A 24,035-nucleotide genomic window follows, 5' to 3' on the forward strand; every position below is an offset into this window, starting at 1 on the left:
GATGCTGTCTGAAATACAGTCAATTTAGTTACATTTAAATCGGATTTAGAATGTGTGTAGTAGATTGATATTTTGACGACCAAAGAAACCCATGGTCTATTCGTATTTCTGTCACGGCAATATGATAGAGTATGTAACGTGCATACACCGTAAAAGGAACTGTTCCACTCCATTAGTCTTTCTGTCGCGCGACCAAGGACATTTTATAATTACTTGTCAGTAAATCACTACTGACTGCAGTTTCATTTGTCTGCCATATTTCAAAATGCATCCCTTGTGGAATATTCAATTAGGCCGCCACTTACTCTAATCCACCAATATTAGCTCTCACGGGGAGGTGAGCGGTGGCTGTTATTACAACACCTCTTTTTGTGCAAGGGCACTCGTTCTTTAAGGTAGGGTTGCATCCATGGTTATGTTTCTGTAATAATGTAATATTAAGCGTAAAGGTTACTCCGACCTTTACATCTTGCGTGGCCCGTCGTGGGATGTTTCCGCCTTTATGCGGTGTTACCACTGTTTATTCCGCTGCTTAAGGAACCCGCCAACTCGTGTTAGAGGTCGGTGCTTTGCGTCGCGGAAGTTGTCTTATATCGATTCGTTTTTTTTTTTTACTAGTGAGAAGATCCCAAACGGATGAGATCGACCTACTTCTTCGTTCTTTTTCAGAATGCAATAGTAACGTGTGGTGCTACCAGTGACCGCAGTCTGCAATGAGAGTAGAGGGGGAAATCGTGCGATGGACTGTCGTTCACAGCCGCCGTATGGATACGGGTTAGCAGCGCATGTGACGACTGTATGTTGCCTTTGTTTGCGCAGGTACGTGTTTTGCTTCACTGAACACAGTTCGCTTGCCAACGTGAATTATTGGTTGTAAAAGGTCGGTTCCCGAGGTGGCAAACTCATTCGTGGCCGATTAGATTCACCCGTGCAAATCCGGAAGACTTGGTCGCGCACGCTCGCGAGTGATGGGGGACACATTGCCAAAGCTGCGTTCCTTTGTGTACGTTATCCCACGCACATCAAAAGTAACTTCCGTCTACTCTTCCCTTTGAGTACTTACTCCAAGGCCGACAGGAATGGCTCTGAATGCCTTATAAAAGTCAGCATATTTATAAATCAGTCCATCTTTGAATGGATATAGCACCATCTCAGAGAACGGGATTACGTTTCCTCGAGCATGAGCAAGTTTTCAGTGATAGCCTCTGGCTTTAGAACAATTCCATTATGGCAAGGATATCTAGTTAAGTATTGCCTACAGACCTTGTGTGCTTTTTGTACTTTGGCCCTGGATTATAAGAATGTATTTTACCGTTGCAAGGCAAACTTACGCCATTCTCTATAGTATTCTGTAATCCCAAGTGCTTTTCCATGGTCATCTATTGAAGTGCACTTCGCTATTCCATAGCCTTTTCAGATGGGTAAAAGACAAACTTATCAGTCTAATGGGGTATCTTTAAGTCTCAGCAACATCTCTTCCTGGGAATAACACTTATTTAAGCCATTGGTCGGCATAGTGGAATGGCCACCTGTCCTGACTTGTAAGGGTTGAGGACTTCTGTCAGTGATATAAGAGCTTGCTGAGGATGATGCCATTTACCAGACACCATCTGCCGCTTCTCGGGTTGCTCAGCCTCAAGTCCATGTCTTTTTTGTGGTACTGGAACATACTATACTATCCAATCCCCGTTAATGCCACGGTCACATTTCCAAACCGGGGCTCACCCGAGAAGCTTTCGGGAACTAAAAAATAACAGAACTGTGAACTGTGAAATATTAAGCATCGTTTGTGCATATTTCTTGATGAATTCTACGTTTCAACAAACATCTTGGCTGGGCCCCGTTTGTGAAAGATTACCTTAGCGTTTACCACAGTTCTATGAAAACTGTTTTGGGATTGTTGTTTTAAAATGTGCTAACACTGGTCTTTAATGATGAACGATCTATCAATCTCTTACCTAACGTTACCAACTTTTATGAAATAAACATGAACAAGCAAGCTTACAAGATAGAACAGTATAACAGGCAACCCTAAAGGAATGTTGAACATTACATGTTCAAACTTGTTACCACCGGCTTCAAACCGAAAAACACACTCCGTGCCAAAACTATGCCGTAAAGGGTGTAAAAATCCTGGAATGTCTGTCTAAATTGCTCTTCTGTAGCATATGGTGGGTGAAGTTTACGACATAATTACTATCTAAGGGTCGTTTTATTATCTCTAAGCCTTCCCAGTGTCGTAGGTTACATTTACTTTGAAGTCATCAAAGACGTAAGGTATCTCGGATACCAAGCAAATGAATATTTAAAAAAAAAAAAAGAAAATGATATTGAATTTGATTTGCGATATAAGATTAAATTTTATTTACAGTACATATACATGATTGTGTACTCTGGATGACGGGGATAGGCCTGGTCGTGACATGATTGTGTTTCTCTCACTAATTGCTCCGATGACTACCATTAGCTATTATGGCTTACAGTCTTTCATTCATTATTGAGTAATAAAACCAATGCATTTGATTTGTCAGACAAATTCGTTCCGTAACGGCTGTGTACGTACGTGTGTTCAACATTCAGAGACACTGGATAAAATGGCTAAAATTAAAAGAATGTAGGCTGTTAACGTTGCCATTTTATATTGAAGAAAAATAACATTATAGGAAATAGTCTTTTGCATAAGGTGCAAAGTTAAGGACCTCATCGAAATCCGATGGTCGAACAAAAGTAAAATCTGTGATAAGCCTTCAGATATTGATTTTGTAATTCTTGATTAACGAAAATATCACAATGGACCTAATTCTCATCACATGTTTTATTTATCGATATTATTCAGGAACAAAGTCCTTATCACACATTGTGCCTTATACCAGAAGCTGTCATGAAATAAAAAGTTATCCCAATACGAATGTAAAAATTCGATAAACCGATTTGTACCAACGAGCCATTTGTCAGATAAGACAAATTCATCGTTTAATCAAATCGATCTGTGTATTCATAGTCCCCTGTCTTGGCATGCTCGTCTGAAATTAACAACACACAATCCATTACCTGGAATCACCTATGTCATCCACACTGTTTAGGAAAGCAGACATGTGCCCTTAAAACTGCCTGGAAAGTTTCATTCATTTGAGTTATGAGTAGCTTCTGCGAGAGGACAGGCAACAAAGAATAGACCTAGAGGTGGTGGGCGTGCAGAAAAGGCAAACGTCCAGCCAAATGGAAATAGACGTTTTCTGGATTCTTTCCAAAAGAGCACTTCCTTCGAACGGCTTCCGGCTCTCATTTCTTACAAGTTGCCTTCTTAGTTTTCCTGAGATCAATTATCCTCCCAACAGCATTAAGAATGTCATGTGAGCAGAACGTGCTTACGTAGAAGGGCATATATGTTATGCCTAGTAAACCTTTTAACATCTACTGCAATAGTTTGCCCACCTGCCTATGTAGGTTTTCTGAATTGTGATGATAGAACTTATATACTACAGTAATTAGATGGTCTCTGTAATGACAGAGGAGTAGCAGAATGAATTTTCACCAACTACCATAAACGGAACCTTATCAGTAAACTTCGTTAGTTCAGTACACAGCTGGTGGAATGTCGCTTCATCCTTTCAATTTACACTACCGTAATTGCATACATTCTTCTTAACTTTGAAGCAATCTTACTTCAAAAACTAACCGTCTGAACTTTAAAATTACGTAAGCTACTCTTCCGATAACGCGAGTGTTTGAATCTTGTGGAAAAAAGTTTCCTCTCCTTTCCACACGTACCATCGCGTGAGGTCAAATATCATGAGCTGTAAAGGATCGCGACTGCATTATTTATCCGGCGGCACTATAAAAGATTCAAGCCGCCTTGCCCTGGCACACCTGTCGGGTTGTAGGTGTCAATGGCGTTAATTGGATTTGCACAGTCGCCGATCGTACAGCTTGTGTGCATCGATTCCTTGGAGACTCCCTGGGCTGATATCAAATTCTCAGCTTCCAGGAACTACTTAGTCATACTTTCCAGACTATTTATTAGTGATAGTCGACTTCGATAAATCTTTGGACCAATTCTACACTGCCTGGAGGGAACACTAGTGAGTTTGCGAGAAAATCGGCGGGCTCATTCAAACAAGAAGTAGGTGGATGATTTGCAGGTAATTCAATGAAATGCCAACTAGTATAAAGGCATTTTCTTACATGTGGTCAGCCGATCAACATATCACTAAGTTACATTGTTTCTTGTTGGCTAAGGATGCGTAGCAATACATACAGGGTAATATCTAATGGGATGAATCTTTGGATGAGAAAGGGGACAATTCTTAAGACGTTCTATTGCGGACCTTTGCTGTTATGTTGAAAGCAAATTTAAAACACCTGCATCTGTCAATCGGGGGTAACAATCTTCATACTTTGCTTAAACGACGTTTGCACCTATGGAATATTTCAGCCTTTTATGACATTTATCACACACGTATAAACTTAACAGGAAAATCTGTTAGCGTGCAAGCTACAGACCTTGACATTTTAGATTCTGGTTAAGTTCATGGAAAGCGTATGGCAGGGGGGAGAAGAGGAATTGATTTGATGTAGCATAGGATTGCAGAGACGTGGTAGACGACATTAACAATGAATTGTTAAAGACAGCATTTTTATTATTATTTGGGATTTCCAAGCTAAGCATTGTTATTAAGCTAAATAACTTAGCGGTTAAAATTCAGTCCCAGGTAAGCTTCATACACTGCACAAAAAGTGGAATTTACCCATAGCGATAAATGCCGACCGGTTAAGAATGACAATGTTAGCTTTTACAAACATTACATACTTACCCGACATTTACCGTCATTGGTTAATCCCACTTCTCATGCAGTGAATCATATCACAACCTATTAATAAGTCAATATTCGTAAGAAAATGTTTTTCTCAAGGCTGCAAAACTTTTCGGACAAGTATGGCACTTACAAGACATGACATGCAATTGGTACCCACACATCATTCCCTCAACTACACATCATCATGATCATACACAGCGAAGCAATAAGTGAGCCGTTGAATCTTTTAAACCCATTTTGGCTAGTGTACGTTGGTGACCAAAGTTTTGCAATAGATAGCTATTGACTCGGAACCCTTGGTAAAATTATCTGATATAAGATATGGCAATATTTTATAAGCGTTGGTTCGGTATTGATCAGTGATCTCTTTCAATGCCAAGTCTTGTGGTGTCCTTAAACGACGCCAAAAGGATATAATACTATTCAGAGTCATCCAACGTTTAAGATATATGATACCCATCTTTTGTAAACAGATGCGGCATAAAAATCGAAGCTCGTAAGTTGTAAAGATAATTGAAGACGTTGAATATAACGCTTCCCAGTGTTAATCCTCTAAAATTTAAACCCATTCATAGTGTTACAGAAAATATTTGATTTACACTACAATAGACATCCCCGCGTTACCATCTGTGGCTATTTCCTGTTTGTACATCCCCACTCCACTAGGACGGCGACCTCCCTGCGACCGACAATTGGACAGATTAATACAGAATTTCCAAGATGAAAAATAAAAATTTACGCTTTCCGTATTTTATTGTCTCTTAAGTCACACTTTTAAATTTTGCTTCATATTGCAATTATGAAGTTAAGAATAAAACAAATCCAATCTAAGTAGCAGCAAGATCGCAGCGCGGCCGCCGTCTGAGGGCGGTCGGCTTGTAGGTCATTTATTTCCCAGGCTTTCGTTGACCCCGAAGTACGTGAGAAAAGTAATCCCTTCGTCTGACTAACCCATTCATCTTTATTGTAATAAATAGAAACCTTCATGATCGCCATTAGAGATAAAGCCGGATGCCGTGATAGATGGTACAGGCTGTCTAGTTTTATCCATGCACCGCTGCGTGGTGATGAGACGGACCCGCCTCGTGCGCAGATATGGCCGCCTTACAGTGTTGGGTGGGAAAAGGCTGCGAGAATTCCAGTTGATTTGATGTACACGTGCATGTTTCATTGGGGCTTGTAAAGTAAGCTTGGATAAGGTATGTATCTGACCGTTTGATAAGTCCAAGTTTACATTTACCTTAACGTGGTTTTAAATCTTCCAAGAAAGGTAGGAAAGTGGGACATACACAATTATTGCCGGCGGTATCAGATTTGGAAGATGAAATGGAATTACAGTATGGCATTATGTTAGCTTTAAAACATTGGCTACAGTCAATGTCTGTTTTTGCCGAAAGTAACCATCTTATTTGGCATATTTTCTCACAACTCTTAAAATAAGATTGATTGCAACCAACAGATACCATCAAACACATCATCTGTAATTGATTTCTGATCACCTCTATAGACGTTTTTCAAGTTGTGTGTCTATATATAACGTTACCAACACATCGGTTAATTGATAAGATATTCAAGCTTGATATGTTGGTATCTTATCACATGTGCACAGATAACGTTATAATGTGAACAGATTTATCTAAAAGATAGCTTCTCGTTCTTCCGTTAAAAGATTGTATACATGCAAACCAAGCCATTTAGAATGAGGGAGTTGACTCCGGAGAAAGGCTTTGGCAAAGTTGATCATGATGAACAACATAGGAAAAGACTTCCACTGATAAATGCGTCTGTTGTTTGTTTTGATGAATGAAGTGCATTAAAGCCTTGAGTATGCCTCACATTTGCTAAATCCTCGATACATCAGTAATAATCCATTTGTTACAGAGAACTGACAAATAAGGTGGGTCATCACATTGCTCCCTGTACTCATGTGTTTAAAACGTGTTGGGACTAACATGGTGAACTCATTTAAAGACAACTTCACAATAGTCATTTATGAAGTCTACTACAGCTAGCTATGCCATCGATAATAATGCTATACAGCAGGTCTAATAGCTACAGCAGCTAAAGTCAGTATTGACTTCAGTGTATCTTTGACATAGGGAGAATTAAATCAATCTACTAGTATCAAATTAAGGCCCAAATGTAGATTGAAAAAGAGTTATTTTATATCATAAAACGCTATAGTTGATACGATTGTTACTTTTGATAGTGTAGATTCGATATACTATTTTATGGGCACCCTTACTATATGTATTATATTAGTTAATTTCAAAAACTAGATTGTAAATCATATTAGCAATGCTAAAGGAACCAAATGTAAAAGGACAACATTCGTCCACAGAACCAGCATAAAGCAAATCATTGCTTCCTTAATTCGTGTAAACTCTCTTCACTACTTTAACACATGAACTCGCCATAAATACTTCTGTAGTTATCAAAAGGTCGCATTATGTTTTAGCTTTATTCCTGGCCTTCCGATTCTACGTAACTTTGGAACATGTTTAAAACATGTTTTGACATATTGAAGGGGATACAATATAAAATAGAAACTATGGCCAGACTGCAGGACCTGGTATAAATAGTCTGTAATAAACCATGTAGAGTACCTAGCTAAGCTTAAAAACGCATCACTCATTATCATATATAATATTATACAATTTCTGCCTTACAATAAATCACTCTCACTTTTCCATATTTCCTAGATTTTCTATCTCATCATATGTTTGGCCCGTCTTGCTGGGATGCAACAGAATTCATTTTCTGGAAATAGAAGGCATGATAGATATTGATTCTTACACTCCATACGATATACATTTAGATTATATCTCTTCATGTGTAAGTCTTTTAGTGCTGGCTGAATAGTTGCCAATATTGCAAATATACGTATAACGGTATACGTCAATATTTCAACGTTCCCAGTTACGGTCGGATCTCTACATTTTTCAGAACCTGGCAAACTTTCCTTCTCTGCACGTTATCTTATAGTGGCGCCTCCACGTTGCCGGTTGTCAAACTTGAGTCGACATTCGAACCGTCATTTCTGAAGCCTTAGTTAGACCAGGCGACAGGCTGTGATGACATTGTGTTTGAACCATTAGTAAAGGGCGAAACCGTGAAGGTCATAAATGCCAACAGCACGGAATCGCTTCTGGTCTGGACATAGAGTGGTGCTGCGAGACTGCAGCAATTTGAATGCGGGTGGCAGGCCGGAGGAACCGAAATAGAACAGCTGTACGGGGATCAGCATATGTTTGCAAGTTCGCCGGCGCCTGTAATTTATCTAAGTCTCATTTCTCCCGCTTGGCCATGGGTGACATCGAAGCGAGACGGGTTTGGTTTCTGTTTTACCTCTGATGTGTGTGACCGATTCCATGGATTCTTGGTTGTTCTAGTTCGTGTAAACGTTCTGTATTTCCTTATGCCGGCAAATGTTTAACCTCTCAAAGCAGATCTTACAGTAGCATAAGTTCTAAAAGCTGCCAGAAGAGTAAAGCCGGCCTAAGAGTGTGGACTCCCTTTGGTCAGCTACACTCCTACTATCTATTTCCACTAGTATATTTGCATGGAGATTAGCAAAAAAAAATTTTCTTCGGCGAAGTTCTTTCAGTCATTTTTCTTCCCTGGTATTTTCAATGTTGCTCGTTGCTCAGCATGTCTGTTCAAGTGTTTTGTTTTATGCATTTTTAGAATCTACAGTGTCATATCCTGTCGATGTGATATATGTATTATTTAGTTTGCTCTTGCCGCTGTCTGATACTGGCTGAAATGTCGCTGAAACTTTTATCACATCATCCTTTTGTCGATTGGGGTTCTCCAGATGGGTGTACGAGATAGCATCGGAATGTTCCATTAGTACCGTGCCAGCTTAAATATCGTCGTCAAAGAAAGCTGGAATGCATTAAAGTTACAATTGTCTCCGTTTCTTCAAAGTATACTTAAGATTTTCATCGCTTAAATAGAGGTTACGGTTGTTGGTATATCATACATGTCTGAGATGCCTTACTGTTTAAGTACTAAGAAGAATGGTATCTTCCAACTCACCACACGCAAAACTCAGAAGTCGCTTCAGTCATGTGCTCAACACCGGGTGAGCGACAAGGCTTGCTTGTCGTGTGCATCACCGCGCTTCATAGAGGTACGTGCATGTATTTCCTGTAGTCAATGTTCGACTAGACCCTGCAAGAAATCTTGCAATATCATTTTTGTTATGGAATCTACTTGTAGATTGACCACATTCTGCAGGTCAATTCCCAAAACGAATGGTGCATGAAAACCATTGCCAACCAGCTAATCTAGCATTATCCTTATAGAGTAGCGAAATAAGGCCGCAATGTTACACTGCAAAGATTATCGAGATTCCAAATCCAAAGACTCCGTGACCTATATGTTTGTTAGTATTTGCTTGGATTAGAGTCTAATGTCGATACATTTAGTTTTTACAGTATTTATCACATAGTGACCTAATGGTGTTCTACTTTATTTACGACCTGATTCATTGGCAGTAATATTGAGAATAAGATTGTCCTCAGGCTTTTTACGGTGTAAGACAAGTATCATTAAGTGCTTAATTTGATTTGAAAACTATCATTTACCACAGGCCCCTCGACTCGATAACACGTAACGTTACCTTTATTGGGAGATTGGAGATCATGTATTTCAGTGCATGCCGTGTGAGGGCTCCTCTATATCGGTCCCATGAGTGTAGTTAGTCTTCGATGAATGCAGCAGACATGGAGCCAGCTGCGTTATGATTTCAGACTTCACTGCACTGCGCCATGTGGAGAGAAACTTGTAGCATATACACGATAAAGGCTATCGTTCCCGGGGGGTTTCGAGGCGTCATTAAACTTTAATGCAGCACAGCGTCACAGTTGCAGGGGAACGGATGGTTTGGTTCCAAGCCACGACATCTCTTCCAGAATGGCTGCTCTAGCGCTGCTAATCTAACACTACAGCTATTCATCTCTGCCAAACGCTACTTCCAACTGTACTTTCCTGTTTTGAAAAGGCATTACAGCGTGTCTATGGACTACCACACAGAATATCGGTTACGCTTGGTCTCCTGGCAATTGGATCAATGTCGGTTGTAGTTTGGGTGACGTCTTTTGGATTGCGTATGGACGATAAGATCTCTTCGACTCTCACTATGTACTTGTGTGTTTATTTCTCTTGAGTTTCCTTCCTTTTACTTGAATGGTCTTCAAATGCAGGTTTAATCGTCGAGTCAGGCACATGTTTTGATCATCATTACCAAGGTAAGAGACCATGACATACGGTCCCTACTCTATTTCATTGGCCACCATATGCCGTGTCCTGGTAAAATCCACGAGGGAACTTCATTCGATGCCTTATGCATGATGCGTAATGAATGGAAATGGATGCTTTCACAAGTTTGACTGTTAAGCATAATGGATGTCTATAACTACTTTTCCTAGAAGACGACTGTAGGAAGTTTTCGCTTTGTTGCAGTCTCTACAGCGTACGAGGTAACAATTAGATAGAAATTCATTTTCCTTTTATAAAACACATTACTATACATAGAACAAATGTAGCTCCACCAAGGGAGGTTATAAAACAGTAACAGCATCAAAGTCTGTATGTCTTTGCTAAATGAAGACTAGTATCGACGTATACCTTAACCACTGCTATTGGTATGCTACTGACGTATGTCCAACTCCAGATGTATAGCAAAGTAATGTCATGTTTTTAAACATGACATCATAGCATTTGAAGGCCGTGGGCTATGAAGGGCTCATTTAGCCATAGTTAATCTGATTTCTTACGTCGGTATCTCAATAAAAAGTGTCTATATATCAACATGAACGAATAGAGTTATTATGACTCTGTCCCAAGTTTTCTTGAAAATGAGAAAACATTTGTCATAACAACAAAAGACCTTCCTTGTCAAAGGGCTCACGAACTTCAGGTAAATACCTGATTTGTGTCTCTAGTTAGGATTTATTCGATTTAGATGAACAGGTTGAGTGCACGTGCAAGTAGACTAGAGATGTTCTGAATGTCCACATTTTACATGCATGTAAAGCATCAGTATGGCTAGCATGTTCTTTATAGCCTACCAAAGATTTTCGGTTTTACTGCTGTAGAAACAGATTTCATCGATTGGATGTGACATTGGGTCTTGGAATGATATTAGCTTTCCCAATGTACACAAGGTACGTAGTAAGACCATCCGGCACAATGAGTAAAATATTAATACCATGTAACATGTTGGTTTTCAGGCGTTGAAACTGGTCCCCAGAGACCAATAGTGTGCACAGAATACTTTATAGCGTTACCTCTTCGTGTGCAGATCAGTTAATATGCCCGACGGTGGAAATAGCACTTACACCTGAATGGGGTCTAGACAGGCCAGCGCATCTGAATGAGATTGACCAGGTCGCCGTACAGGTGGTGAAGACGCAAATGGAGCTGTCCATGGAAAATCTCTCCTTAGTTATCTGTCTCCGCGGGAGTGAAATGAAGAGTTCAGGCAGTGGCCCTAATGTCCCAGTAAATAAGGATCCTGGTTAAAGTTTCATAAGGCTCCCTTTGCGTACGTGCTTGTTCCGGACGTCATTGGGGAAGCCTAGAATGTCATCAAAGGAGCCATAATCTTACAGTCATGGTAGGGGTCGCCAGCACATGCAGTTTGTTCTGCAGAACGCTGATTGTTTTTGCAGTACCCAGCGGTGTTTTTGGCGCCGCCATTGAAGAGGAATCAAAGCCATTCTACGCTAGGTTAGGGGGCAAAATAAACTGAGTTCTGGAGATGAAAAATTTGAGAGAAGTTTTTTTTTCAGTTACTGTATGAATCGACAACAAGGAGTGGACCAAAAACACATATTTTATTTGAAGAAATAACCAATGGTTTCTTTCACCAGTGCAGTGCCACATGTGCTGTATCCGACCAATGTGGCATGTAACAGAAACAAAGGTTACATTTTGCTTTTTTTTAAAATTAATTTTAAGTAGACGTCACAGAGATAATAACGTTATCTGTTTATCTATTCGGTGATATATCCTTGGAACCTAAACTTATTAGGCCACGAGTGGTATTAATAAAATAAAGATACCACACTCATCAAAGATATTACCAGATGTACTTAAAATTAACTACTTTCTTATCTTAGGCTGTACTTAGCTTATGAGAGCACAGATGTAAAAGGAATGTCTTTTTTAAATTTCATTCATTTATTCGTTCATAAATTCATTCGTTATGATGCACTGTTCTAAACATAGACACCCTGGCTCCCGGTCGCTTTAGTTTCCCAATGGATCAATGTGAACTTGACATATTTAGGCTTGATCTTAAACATTACTGAAAATGAACTATAGCTAAAAGGTAATAAATATAACATGACAATCTGAATTTTAAATCTATGCATACAATGCTTTGTCAGTAGAAAATCTATGTTAGATTTGACACCCCATATAATGTTGTAAATTTTCAACTCATCAAGTTGACAACAGTAACTTATTCTCATTATCGCCGATATCCTAATAAGAAAACACATCTAACACTGCGTATCTGTGCTTTTAATCTGCAGACTCTTACCTGAGATGACCTGAGAGTCTGTAGTAAAAAGCTCCTTAAGCTGTATTTAGAAACAAGTCTGGCTCCTGCATGATGGAGGTAGTACCCAGGTGGCAAACCGTGACATGCGTCGTTTGCTGCTAGGTCTGTCTTTCACTAGACGAGGCTTTAAAGCTCATAGGATTACCATTCAATCTGAGGCAGCTCCCTGCTTGATGGAAGATCAATGAGAAGATTCCATGTCGCACTTAAAACGAACCATTTCTTGATTGATGTTCACAAAGAATCAAGGGAGATAAGGAAGTGTACTAAGTTTTGGGATTAGGGTAGAGGCACTGGCGGGATGGACAGGAAAGACGACAGCCTTTCTGTAGATTACAGTGTGCGCCTAATGGCAGGGCTATGTTGAATATCAGCTGTGTGAATGACCTACTTGAGTAGGCATGTATGTGATTCAGTAGGTACCTTCACCAAACATGCGTGTATTTTCGCTACAATAAATTTTGAACCTCTGAATAAATTGTGATGATACTTAACATGTGGGTATACGTTGAAGACGCGAAATATATAGTCGATTTTTATTATTCTGGTGGCTAAGCTCGGTACTGTGGCAGAGCTTTCAAATGGGACTTCTGTATCTTTTGTTCTGGGTATTCTTTTTTTTGTGCTTTTTTCGGTGGCGTATAAATTTGCTGTATGAAATAAGTGTTGTAAGTTTGGGACAGCTGGCAGCTTGCTCTGCTCTACATGCGTAAAGTACTAGTTGTGTTTTCCCATGGTACTGAAAGGAATTTAAACCCTATGTTATTTTTAAATGCCAAATCCCATACAACAGTAGTTTCCTCCCCTCTGCAGATAAAATGAACGTATATTGTACTTGGGAATGAACTCATACAATGGTTCGTGGGAAATTTTGATTAGACGCAACGTATCCTAGATAGAAATGATATGACTGTGCTCAATCGCCTGGAGCTGATTGTACCATCCATCTTTTAATAATTGATGACACTAGTGTCGACTGAAATGAAGACGACAACATACATACAAAACAAATACCGAACTAATTAAGCCCTAGAGATTGATAACTATGAATTGAATCAACTCTTACTGCAAAGCAATTAAAGAGGAGGCAGATATTTTGATTAATGCCCTATATATAGTCTTTTGAGTCTCATTAATGATAATGTACATTGTGTTCAAACGGTTTGATTGTACTTTGTCGACCAAACATATTAAGTTCTCGCGTCGTAGTGTTAAATCTAAATTGGAGAAAACGTGACAAATATGTCTGCCGCATTATTACATTGTACCAATATTGTACATTAGATAAGCTGAAAAGCTCATTCATCAACTATGTCGCTACAGGATGTCGTTATTTCACAGCGACTCAAATCAAAAAGTTAATTGAAAAACTGATCACTTAACTTTGAGTCATACAGTATGTAACCTTTTCCATAAGCAATATGAACATTGCATTACAGCATAGATCATACAGTCCTATGGGGTATGTATTTTAGCAGCATGCCAAGAGTGCACGTGTATTACAACATAATTGCAGTCTCAATTGATTTTTTACGTTGGAAATACAGTTTCCACTGACAACGCCTAGAGCCTTTGGAAACTTACATATTCTATGGAATTTCTTTGCATATAAACATGTAATACGTCTCTAAACTTTTGTAAGTTGTGTGTCATTCTTGTGTGATTTTGTTTCAAAAACTTCTGTCCTATAGCAGTGATCAAATGTGACAGGTTAGTTGCTCGTATGTTCGAGTCATTGATGTGATTCCTTCCAGATGGTAAATTGAGGGCCATTGATTAAGACATGCTGCTGGTCTTACTCTTACAAGCAGTAATCTCCTATGCACTGTTAGTCAGCCATACCACGATCACTTACCGTGGTGCAGCCTGAAACTGCGACAAATCACCGCCAATGTAATTACCAGGGTTCGTGAGGGTGAATATGAAATAGAGTCATCAACCACTCGTCTGAGAGCTGTTGCCGCGACCTCTTTGTGTTGTTGTAACTCTACTGAATTAAAACTTGTGTCCTGATATTTTTCATATTCATCGGTTCTTTACTCTTTTGAGACGTTTTATGAGGATTTTATTAATGTGCGTTTCTGAAAAAAAGTTCATTGTCGGATTTATAAGGAGGTCTATATAATTTGTCTACTTAGAGCTCTACTTAATGTCGTGCAGTTTTAGGGTCATCTAAGACTAACAGTCACTTTTGTCTGTTCTCTCGACTTATTTCAGCATGGAACGATGTTGCTATGTATTTCAGACCTTATTAGTGGAGGTTGGCCATAGGGTATTTTCTTAGCTTTCATAAATCATCGATCTAGATAAGAAATATAGAAGAAATTGTGTCATGTTTCTGACTTTCAATATGCCAAATACTACTATTTGTAGACAAAATTTTGACTCAAAGACTATTAGCTTAAAGCGAAGAATCAATTTACGATACATTTACGATATTGTATGTCAGGCACTGATCTTCGTGAGGTTGGTTACAAGTTACATGTATCAAAAAAAATAATACAGTCGACATAGTTATGAAAGACATTTCTGTCATGCTTCTAACTTTCAAGTAGCCAAGTACTACAGTAACTCCTTAAGTTTGAAGTAAAGAGTTTCATGTGATGAATTAATTGAAAGAACAGGCACCTCCCGTCGACACCCGTGAACACCTAATGTGCTTCCATACGGCAATGATCTGAATGGTTACCAGCTGTGTCGTGATGGGAAATTTGTCAAACATGACGGATGGACGAGTTGTATGTTCATTAAGCACTAGATGTCAACCAATTTCCCGCAAATTTGTCTTCAAATGCAATTACTAAACGCTTTGAAGCAACCCTATATAGTTTGATAAGTGTAAAGCTCATCAATCGACTCATCAAGAGAACTTAAAGAGTTATTGAATGTAAGTTTGAATTGCATGAAGCTGTGACGTAATTTCTTTTATAGCGAGGAGTAGTACAACTCATGTTGAGCAATATTCACTAACATATCCAATCCTTGACATAGGTGATTACAGCTTCATATACTTGCTTGAGAGTCGCCTTATGTTAAGACGCTTACTGCATATACACGAGAAGATAGTCAATCATTTAGTATCGGCAACATTTTTATTCTTATTCCAATACCTACTAAACCGCTGCATGCTTCCTCATATGGATATTAATAAGTGCCTGGAATATGCGGAGTAAATGCCAATGCAATGAAGACATTGATTTTGAGGATAGCAGCAATCTAAAACGTGGGAAGATGATATAGCGACAGGGGGGGGCACAATGTAATTCCAGTCTCTCCATAAGGTAACGTGAAACACGATTACCGTAGAATGTATCCCATGGTGTTCTGATATACAATAGCGCATCATGGATGACATTTCGAACATGCTTTGGTTTTGCTGTTAGGAAGCCGGGATGAAATTACACGTCGAATACTCTCTACCAACATGGAAGCGTATTTCCTGTTTCTCAATAAATGATGATAGCATTTGCCTCAGCCTGTAGCTTACCCAAACATGGCCATTGGCAAGGGCACGTCCTTGAGTTTGGGAGAACTAATCGAATACCTCATCGTTGTCACATGCAAGTTCATTAATCTTGTGTGACTCTGTCCAGACTGCACCTTTGGCATTTGGAATATTACATGTTGACAGCACGTTGACAGGAAAATGAGGTTCATATGAGGTACGTAGATCGGGTGAATTATGATTTACGAATTTGGCATTCTTTTACGACCACGTGGGCTAATTTCTACTGAATATGAAATAGAATTTTATGGATTAGATATAAACTTCCCTTCTTTTCTTTTCAGATGGTATAACAAAATTGATAAATATACACTATATACTTTTTTCGAAAGTAGTCACCATTGGTAGGAACGCTTTAACTTTCATTCGAAAGCAAATATCTGCCACGTACAGCGTGGACATGATTATCAAGCCGGTTAAACTTGCCCTTCAGTAAAATTTGCCAGCTTTGTATGAGGCTAGCCTGCTGTTCGTTTTTCACTCCAAGTGATTTCCAACCCCAAAGCCTAGCATAAGATCTAGTTTCTCTGAAACTATCTAATAAATTAGACCCTAACGCACTTAATCGAGATAAGTTTCATTCTGCAAACTTTACGGACAAAAATCTTATAAAGCATAGGCAATGGTTTGGTGGATAACAATTAAACTTTTCTGGTAGGTTATTACCCTCATTTTCCTACTTATCAATTGTTTCAAGTTAATTATTCGGTCGTTGTTTGTTTATTACAAAAGCCTCCTGTGAGGTATATAATTATGTGTTGCTCGCTGTATGTGGTGTTGCGTTATTAGTATTATAATAGTTTATCTCAAACTAATGTGTTTGTTCAATCAACCTTCTACAATAATAATGTAAACATCTGTTCACATTCGTTGTTCTTCCCTCAGGTGCAATATATTCTAGTCTGGATCTCTATCACTTTTTTGCTTTCTTATTGATCAGCCATTCACTAACAAAATACACAAATTTTAAGTGCATAATTTTGTCATTTTCATATAGAACCTATTAATTTAATCGATAGCTCATTTTTCTGTGTTCTCTTCATGTTAGCATTCAGTGTGTGTGAGGCAACTATGTCAAAGATACAAGGTAATGAATAGCTTGCAGTGGTTTAGTTTATATATTAAGCTGTTTGTACTGTAACTTTCATGTGAGTCGCATCGTTATTGCAAAAGCACTACACTATGTAAAAATAAAGAATAAGTGATAAAGCATAAGACATGATGTGGTCAGTACCATTCCCATTTATGCATTGGACAGCTTCAGGGCAAATCTGATGAAGGATGGCATGTTACAGATTTATGAAATTCTGTGTTGGTTTTTTTTGCTTTTTTTCCCACCTTTTATTCACAAGTCATAAATTTAAAGTACAGAACATTCAAAGATAATCACCTAATCGCTATAGAACATACGACTAAATATACAGAACTAAAGTCGATCATTCTAGAATATTTAAACTAGCATTACCTTACCATTTTACACACTAGTCTACCTTTACTCAGTCATCTAGACATATGCAATACTATTATACTATAACACATTTACATATTGTTGCAGGGGCCATTCCCACTGGCTTTTTTAGCTAGGGGTTGCTCCCTAGGACTTTTTTTGGATGAAATTCTGTGTTGATCCACGTGCATTGGCTACTGTGGTACCATATCCTCTCTTAGGATTTTTGTCGAAAATTGCCCTTGTATCCTTTACAATTACACTCAGTGTGACAAATGGTTGGGCTTTCAGTCGGAATACGTTACAAAGCAGCCAGACGGTCTGTTCTGTTATCATGTAAGTCGAGTATTTCGTCTTTTTCTTTTGCAAGCCTTGACTTAAGCATGATTCACAAAAGTTATATCCCGTGACGTTAGTAGAGGATTTCTACAGTATCAGAAACTTTTCTCCTCTTGGCAAAACGTTGAATGGCTTTAAGTCCAAGTATTGTACAGATCTGTATCTAAATTCAGCCAGTATGTATTGTAATCACCTTTCTATAATGCATGCCTTACGAGAAAATGAAATGGGATAAAAGACATGAGTTGATCATACCTTACCAAAGTTTTCTTTTTTTGTATTCTAGACTACAGAAACCTGTTCATATTAAACCTACACACATTTTATTAGTCCAGACCATCGAATCACTTCATATCTCTCTCAGCATTCAAAGTAAAGGCGTCATAACTTAAAACCCTCTGCGATGGATATACATTGATTGTTGTAAATATATTCCTGTTTTTTAAGTCTTCCAAGTTCAACGATAGAAAGAAACAGTTTAAACCGGAAATAGAATTGTGGAACCTGCACTTCACCGATAAGGCAATCTACAATCCTCCGTACGGCACCCATTTTGGCTTGCCAGTGTATTTTTGCTAAGTTTGCTAATTAAGATTTTTCGCGTGTAACTACATGCGAATACTTTATTTAGTTGAAGCGGCGATCTCTTGCATCGCTAGTAAAAGTTATTGTGCTGGTACATGATAAGCTGTGTTCCTTTCACGAGCCTTGCCTCGGGGGGTACGTTCTCACCCCATTGGTTCCATCGGTCTTTTTATCGCATGATTGAAAACATGCCGTAATGACTTGTCACCGAATTACCACGGGCAGAATTTTCATTTCTCCCCCGGCTTCCACGGGATATCCTCGGTGGAATACTAAATGATACCAATCATTTAATGTGAGCCGCCAATATTGGACCTCATTAGGGGGTATGCAGTGTAGGTTACGGTACAACACCTCTTCGCAGACCGGCAGACCTGGATCTAGTGCCAGCCAGCAAGGGCAATGGGAAGGAGAGGCAGTCTCTCTGTGTGGAGATTTAGAGGTCGTCTGCCTGTTCCTTTGGTCTCGGTGACCTCGGCGCCCTGTGAGGCACGGGGTTGAGTTGTTGTCAGCTGCCTCGGGATACGAGCTGTTCCTATCCCTAGTTTAGATGTCCATCAGGTAATATTAAGAGCAGACCGCATGCCTAACGAAAGTTGACTTCAATCGATTTTTGTGAAAGGACAAATCAAAAGTGATGGGCCCTACCTATCCCTTTTCTTGCAGGATCATTGACGTGTAATGTTGAGGAATTATACCTCTCGGCAGTAGCGGATAGGGAGACAGCCGAGTAACACTGCTCCGTGTGCCGGAGGACAGACTGAAGATGGCTGAACCGACCGTTGCTGTATATACGACCATCACGGGGATACTAAGTATCGCCATAGCTGGTGAGTTACTCTAAAAATCTATTCAATTTAACTTAGATTCCTTGACTGAAAGATGTGTCTAAGTTGCATACATATGTGTAAGGTTCGTAATCACCATAAAAACATTGATGTTGTTCCTCGTTTGCTCGGGCATCGGTAATACAAATTGGTCTGGCCAAAAATTGGTACGGATCCATCTTTATCACTTTCATGACCCCTCAATATAATGATGACAAAGGTTTTCTGTTCCTCTATTTATTACATTTATTGTACACTGTACATGGTGAAACATCTGGTGTTTTGGCTTGTTTTAGGACCCACAGACTCACAATTTACAGATTATGTGAAACCTAAAGAAGATTCACAGTTACAGTATGTCCCTATATGGGATATGACGGTACGTGAGTCCTTTATGTCCTTTGACAGGCACTGGGATTGTAATCATGAAATATGATACAGTAGGGCGAACCTCAGTAGTCCTATCTTTCACTTCTGCTCAGGGTATCGCCTGTGCAGCCCTCAAAAAACAAACGCTGCATTGAGATTGATCGAATTAACACTGCGCTGCCGCGGCATTGTCAGGGATTTCTACAGTCATCTTATTTCATCACACAAAAATACGTACAGAAACATGCATGATAATTAAACTCGCATATTTTCCCAGTTCAGTGGCTGCTAGCGGTTTGAGACCTCCAGGCAGCAGCAATACCGCTGTGCCAAAAGCTTCGCGTGATTTAAACTAATGATCTAGCCGCAATCTAAAGGATTAATAGAACGATAAAAGGGTAGCTGCGGTGTGTTAAATGAGGATCTTTGTTTATACTTCAATTTCGTGGTCAGCTATATCTGGTTAAGTCATGCATGGTGGTAATTGGCCATTTTCCGGATCGTTTCGTCGACGGGAATATCCGGGTTTGGGTTAATGGCATCACGGCGGCAACAGATAACACAGCTAAAACCGGAAACTGGAATATCTGACATCTTCTCTTCCAATGTCCACTATCATCAAGATACTGATAGGAATTGATTTTCCATCGATTTTGTGATGAGGTTTACCACCTGCCAACCATTGCATGCCATCACAGGGTTTAAAGACAAACGTCTCCAATCGTTTTCAATGACAACATAAACTTACTCGAAATTAGTAATAAAAGATAACCGTACAAAGATATTAAAATTGTTGATGATGTGGAAGCACAATTTCTAACAACCAGTGAAGTATCCGGCATGAGATAATCATAATCATATTCAATATTCAAAGCCTGTAAGGACAGTCACTAGAACTACTTTTAATCTACAAGAAACATCAACATTAACGACGTCTTGGTACTCTCGACATCTTTAGACCCGTACCAAGACCCACATTTCATGGCGGAGTAGTGGCCCTGCTGTGTGGTCGGAAAGCTTTTACATTAAACGAGATTATAGATGTACCCTCTGTCCTACACAGGGCCCATTTGGCTGTTATTTCTGTCGGTATTCAAAGAGCATCTCTCGTAAATGGCTATTGACTAGGAATGAATGGTGATTTTCGGGTCTGCTGATCTCACTGCAGGAGTAAATATGCTTAGTAGCGCCCCTGCCGCTGGCTGCTTTGAGTTCCTCACAAAATCCATTTATTACAAATGAAATGATAGATTGTGCTGTCAGGAAATGATACAGTCTACCGCCCCTTGAGCTTGGACTCCATTACACATGGCAGCAATAGTTAGGTAACCACCTGACTGCGCGCGTGGACGTGCGTGCATTCATCAGCAAGCCTCGTGTTTCATCCGATGATACTGAGTTATGGTCTCATACAAAGGGGCGGCAATACATACGTCTACAACTCACTGCCTTTATCACGGGATATCTGTCTTCTGTTGCAAAATGATGGTTTTAGTCTGTTAATTGCCACGGGCGAAGTCTAAATGTGTTTGCCCCACATCCACCATGCCCGTATATCCGTCTGTGTGCAGTCTGGCGACCATGATTTGTACGGTGTCAAGTGAGTCACGTGCTCAAAGCAATCGCTGCGCCGAATAACTGTTTCTGGACGATAAACCGCTCAGAAAAGAGGTGTAATAGACAATACGATGTGGTATTATGTCTGACGACGGATGCACATGTTGGTATAGTTTGGTTGGGCGATTCGCTATTTGGTAGTTCCATTGAAGAGATCTGTTGATAACAATCCAGGCCATGGGTAGCAGATGAAACAAACATTTAGGTACTACAGAGCACAACATGAGGTTGAAATGGACAAATGCATTAAACTACATATACATCATGCGTTTTTGCTCATGCGTGACGAGACAGAACTCGTTATATAATAACGCACCGCATATTTTGGTGGCATCACAAAGGAATGCTTATTGAGAAATAGAAACTACCTTAGCTAAAGGAAGTGACAGAACGGCACTAGGGACAAGAAAAAGCATTTTGTAGGGAAGAATGTAAAGACTACAGGGGGTAGGTATCATGTGTCATCACTGAAGTTTGTGTTTAAGAGCTGAAGACGAAACCATTTAGCTCTACCTGCTCTTACGTAGTAATTAATAATGAATGACTGGTCACAAGATACAGTCAGGCAATCTTCGTTTATTCTCAATGATAAACGCCTAAGAAGATTCCAAGGCCACTCCAAGGTTCTGGGTTACATCACCAATACTGTAATAACATCTCTTCTGCCTTGGCCAGGGACAAGCACAACTTCTCACGAGTAGCGGAGACTGATTGACACAATAAGAGACAAGGGGTCACAAAGGCTGCTCGGGAAATTCCCTTGTGGACTCCTGGTCTTATTGATAGGCGTGGTGGGTTCTTTAACATGCTCTCCTCAAACACGGAACCTTTATTTATCTCCCTTTCCGAAAGACGTCCCTAACCAAAATAGGAAACTACAGTTAAGTGAGGAATGTTCTGTTAGGTGCATGTTCCAAGAGAAAAAAGGTTTACTGAACATTTTGAAGGTATGCTGCTGCTCTGTATAACTCCCACGGCACTTATAACTGCGTGACGCGTTATTATATTCTTAATCCAACAAAATACAAGAAATCAGACTGTGGTAAAAAAATCCCACTGCGGTTGGTAGGTCGTGACCTGCAGGACTAAACTATACCCATTGATTGAATTAAGTATTAAAGGATATTTATTGGCTACAAGTAGATTGACAATAAAAACCGAGGTCACTAGTGCTCCCCTAGGCAATACAGCCGGCGGACTACACCACTTCTTAAATTAAAAATGCTTTTTGTCGAGGCCATTGTAAGGTTGTACGTACCACAGGAATGGGGCTCATGAAAGGCATCAAAACAGCTTTGCCGTTGTGGAAAAATGACACAAGAATGAAATGCAATGATATAAATGGTTATAGTACAAAATCCAACGAAGAATTGATATTATACCTTTGAAACTATAAAAAGATTCGTGTTATCTAATGGGCAGATCAAACGCATGAACAGAAGCCAGTCTTAGCTGAATGTATGATTTATGTTTCTTTATGTAGTATCACATCCAGGGAATCAAACCAGGTCATGTATCTACTGGGTCAGTTCCTGATCTACTGAACCATCCAGTAAAAAACTCCATAGATATTCCGGTAATCTCCCTGAAAGCAGTCCCATTACCCCCATGTCAGGAAGATTACAGGTGAGATTATGTTCTCTCAAAGATCATCTGGTGGAAAGCCCTACCTTAGCTGGTGCTGGCCTTCGTTCCCCTGTTGAAGTCGCTAATCGTCCGTGAAATCCGACCCGCCTTCACGGCAGTTTTAATAGAACGTCATCTACAGATCGGTCTTTGGGATCGATGAGCATGACTCAGTAATGAAGCGTTGTTCAACTATCATCTTCCCGCCATTTTCTTACAAACCAGAATGAACCTTACACTGTTAGGAGGTACTGAGTTCGAATCCCCTATATGTCCCGATGTTTTGCTCTTAGGAAAAGACCATTACACAAATTTACTTAGTCTTAGAGATCAGGAATGAAGCGTTGTTCAACTATCATCTTCCCGCCATGTTCTTACAAACCAGAATGAACCTTACACTGTTAGGAGGTACTGAGTTCTAATCCTTGACAAGTCTCGATGTTTTACTCCTAGGAAAAGACTTTTACACTAATTTTCTCACTTGACCCAGATGTAAATGAGAGCTTAGATTCGACTGGGATCATCCCTCGCGGATAGGACGTTAAATGGGGCTCCCATATTTGAGGACAGGCACACCTCAAGCACGTCAAAGAACTCATCGTAAAAATGGTGTACTCGTATGTGTTTCAAATAAATCTGTCGAGATATGCCGCTTTTACTCTTCAACTGGCTCTCTACAAACTTGGAGTGTTGAGGATACGTATACGGGTATGTATAAAAAAAAGCACATTGCATTTGTTCTTCAATGAGAGCTACAAGAAAGTTTCAATCCCACTGGTGCTAAAACTCAACTCACTCCTCGTGACTTTTCGTTTGAAGGAAACTCTTCTTACGAAATGTATCCGTTCTTCTGGGTTCAGAACCATTGGTCTTCTCTTTTATCTACCTACCTACCTACCTAGTCCCTTGAACTCCAGGTCGTTGGGGGGACAAGGTAGACATGAAGATCGAGAGTTGCCTCCAGGCATTTTATCTACTGCACGTCAAACTTAAGAACGTACCAGAGGGACATTTTTCTAATGGTCTAATTATTTTCACTCCTTAGTTGCCTCCCTGCTGAACTTGCCAGACATCCTACAGCGAATTTACGATCTCATTATACTCTTCCTGAACATAGCGTCTCTCTGAAGTTCACTTTCAACGTCTCGGCGAGTCTTCAACTACCGCACATCAGTGACTCCCGATAACGACGCACCCCAGCATTGACTGTAATTAGCCAATCCATCTAAGCCTATTCGTATCACAACAACAGTTCACAGCCGTCTAATTTACGGTTTTGGAGAGGTAATCAACGACTGATTGGCTCCTCTTCAAATAACACAAAAGC

At 39.7% G+C, this 24,035-nt stretch overlaps 1 protein-coding gene across 1 annotated transcript in view; it reads left to right on the forward strand.

Annotated features, from left to right (window-relative positions):
* Positions 1–708: 708 nt before the first annotated feature.
* LOC118423613 (peroxidasin homolog) overlaps positions 709–24,035 on the forward strand; it is a 35,597-nt gene continuing 12,270 nt past the window's right edge. Inside the window, exons 1-2 of the mRNA XM_035831837.1 lie at positions 709–819; positions 18,936–19,099. Of these exons, the coding sequence (XP_035687730.1) occupies positions 19,036–19,099 (64 nt within the window). The 5' untranslated portion in view covers positions 709–819; positions 18,936–19,035. The remainder of the gene's footprint in view (positions 820–18,935; positions 19,100–24,035) is intronic.

This window comes from Branchiostoma floridae, chromosome 9 (assembly GCF_000003815.2).
Source record: "Branchiostoma floridae strain S238N-H82 chromosome 9, Bfl_VNyyK, whole genome shotgun sequence".
Taxonomy (NCBI): Eukaryota; Metazoa; Chordata; class Leptocardii; order Amphioxiformes; family Branchiostomatidae; genus Branchiostoma; species Branchiostoma floridae.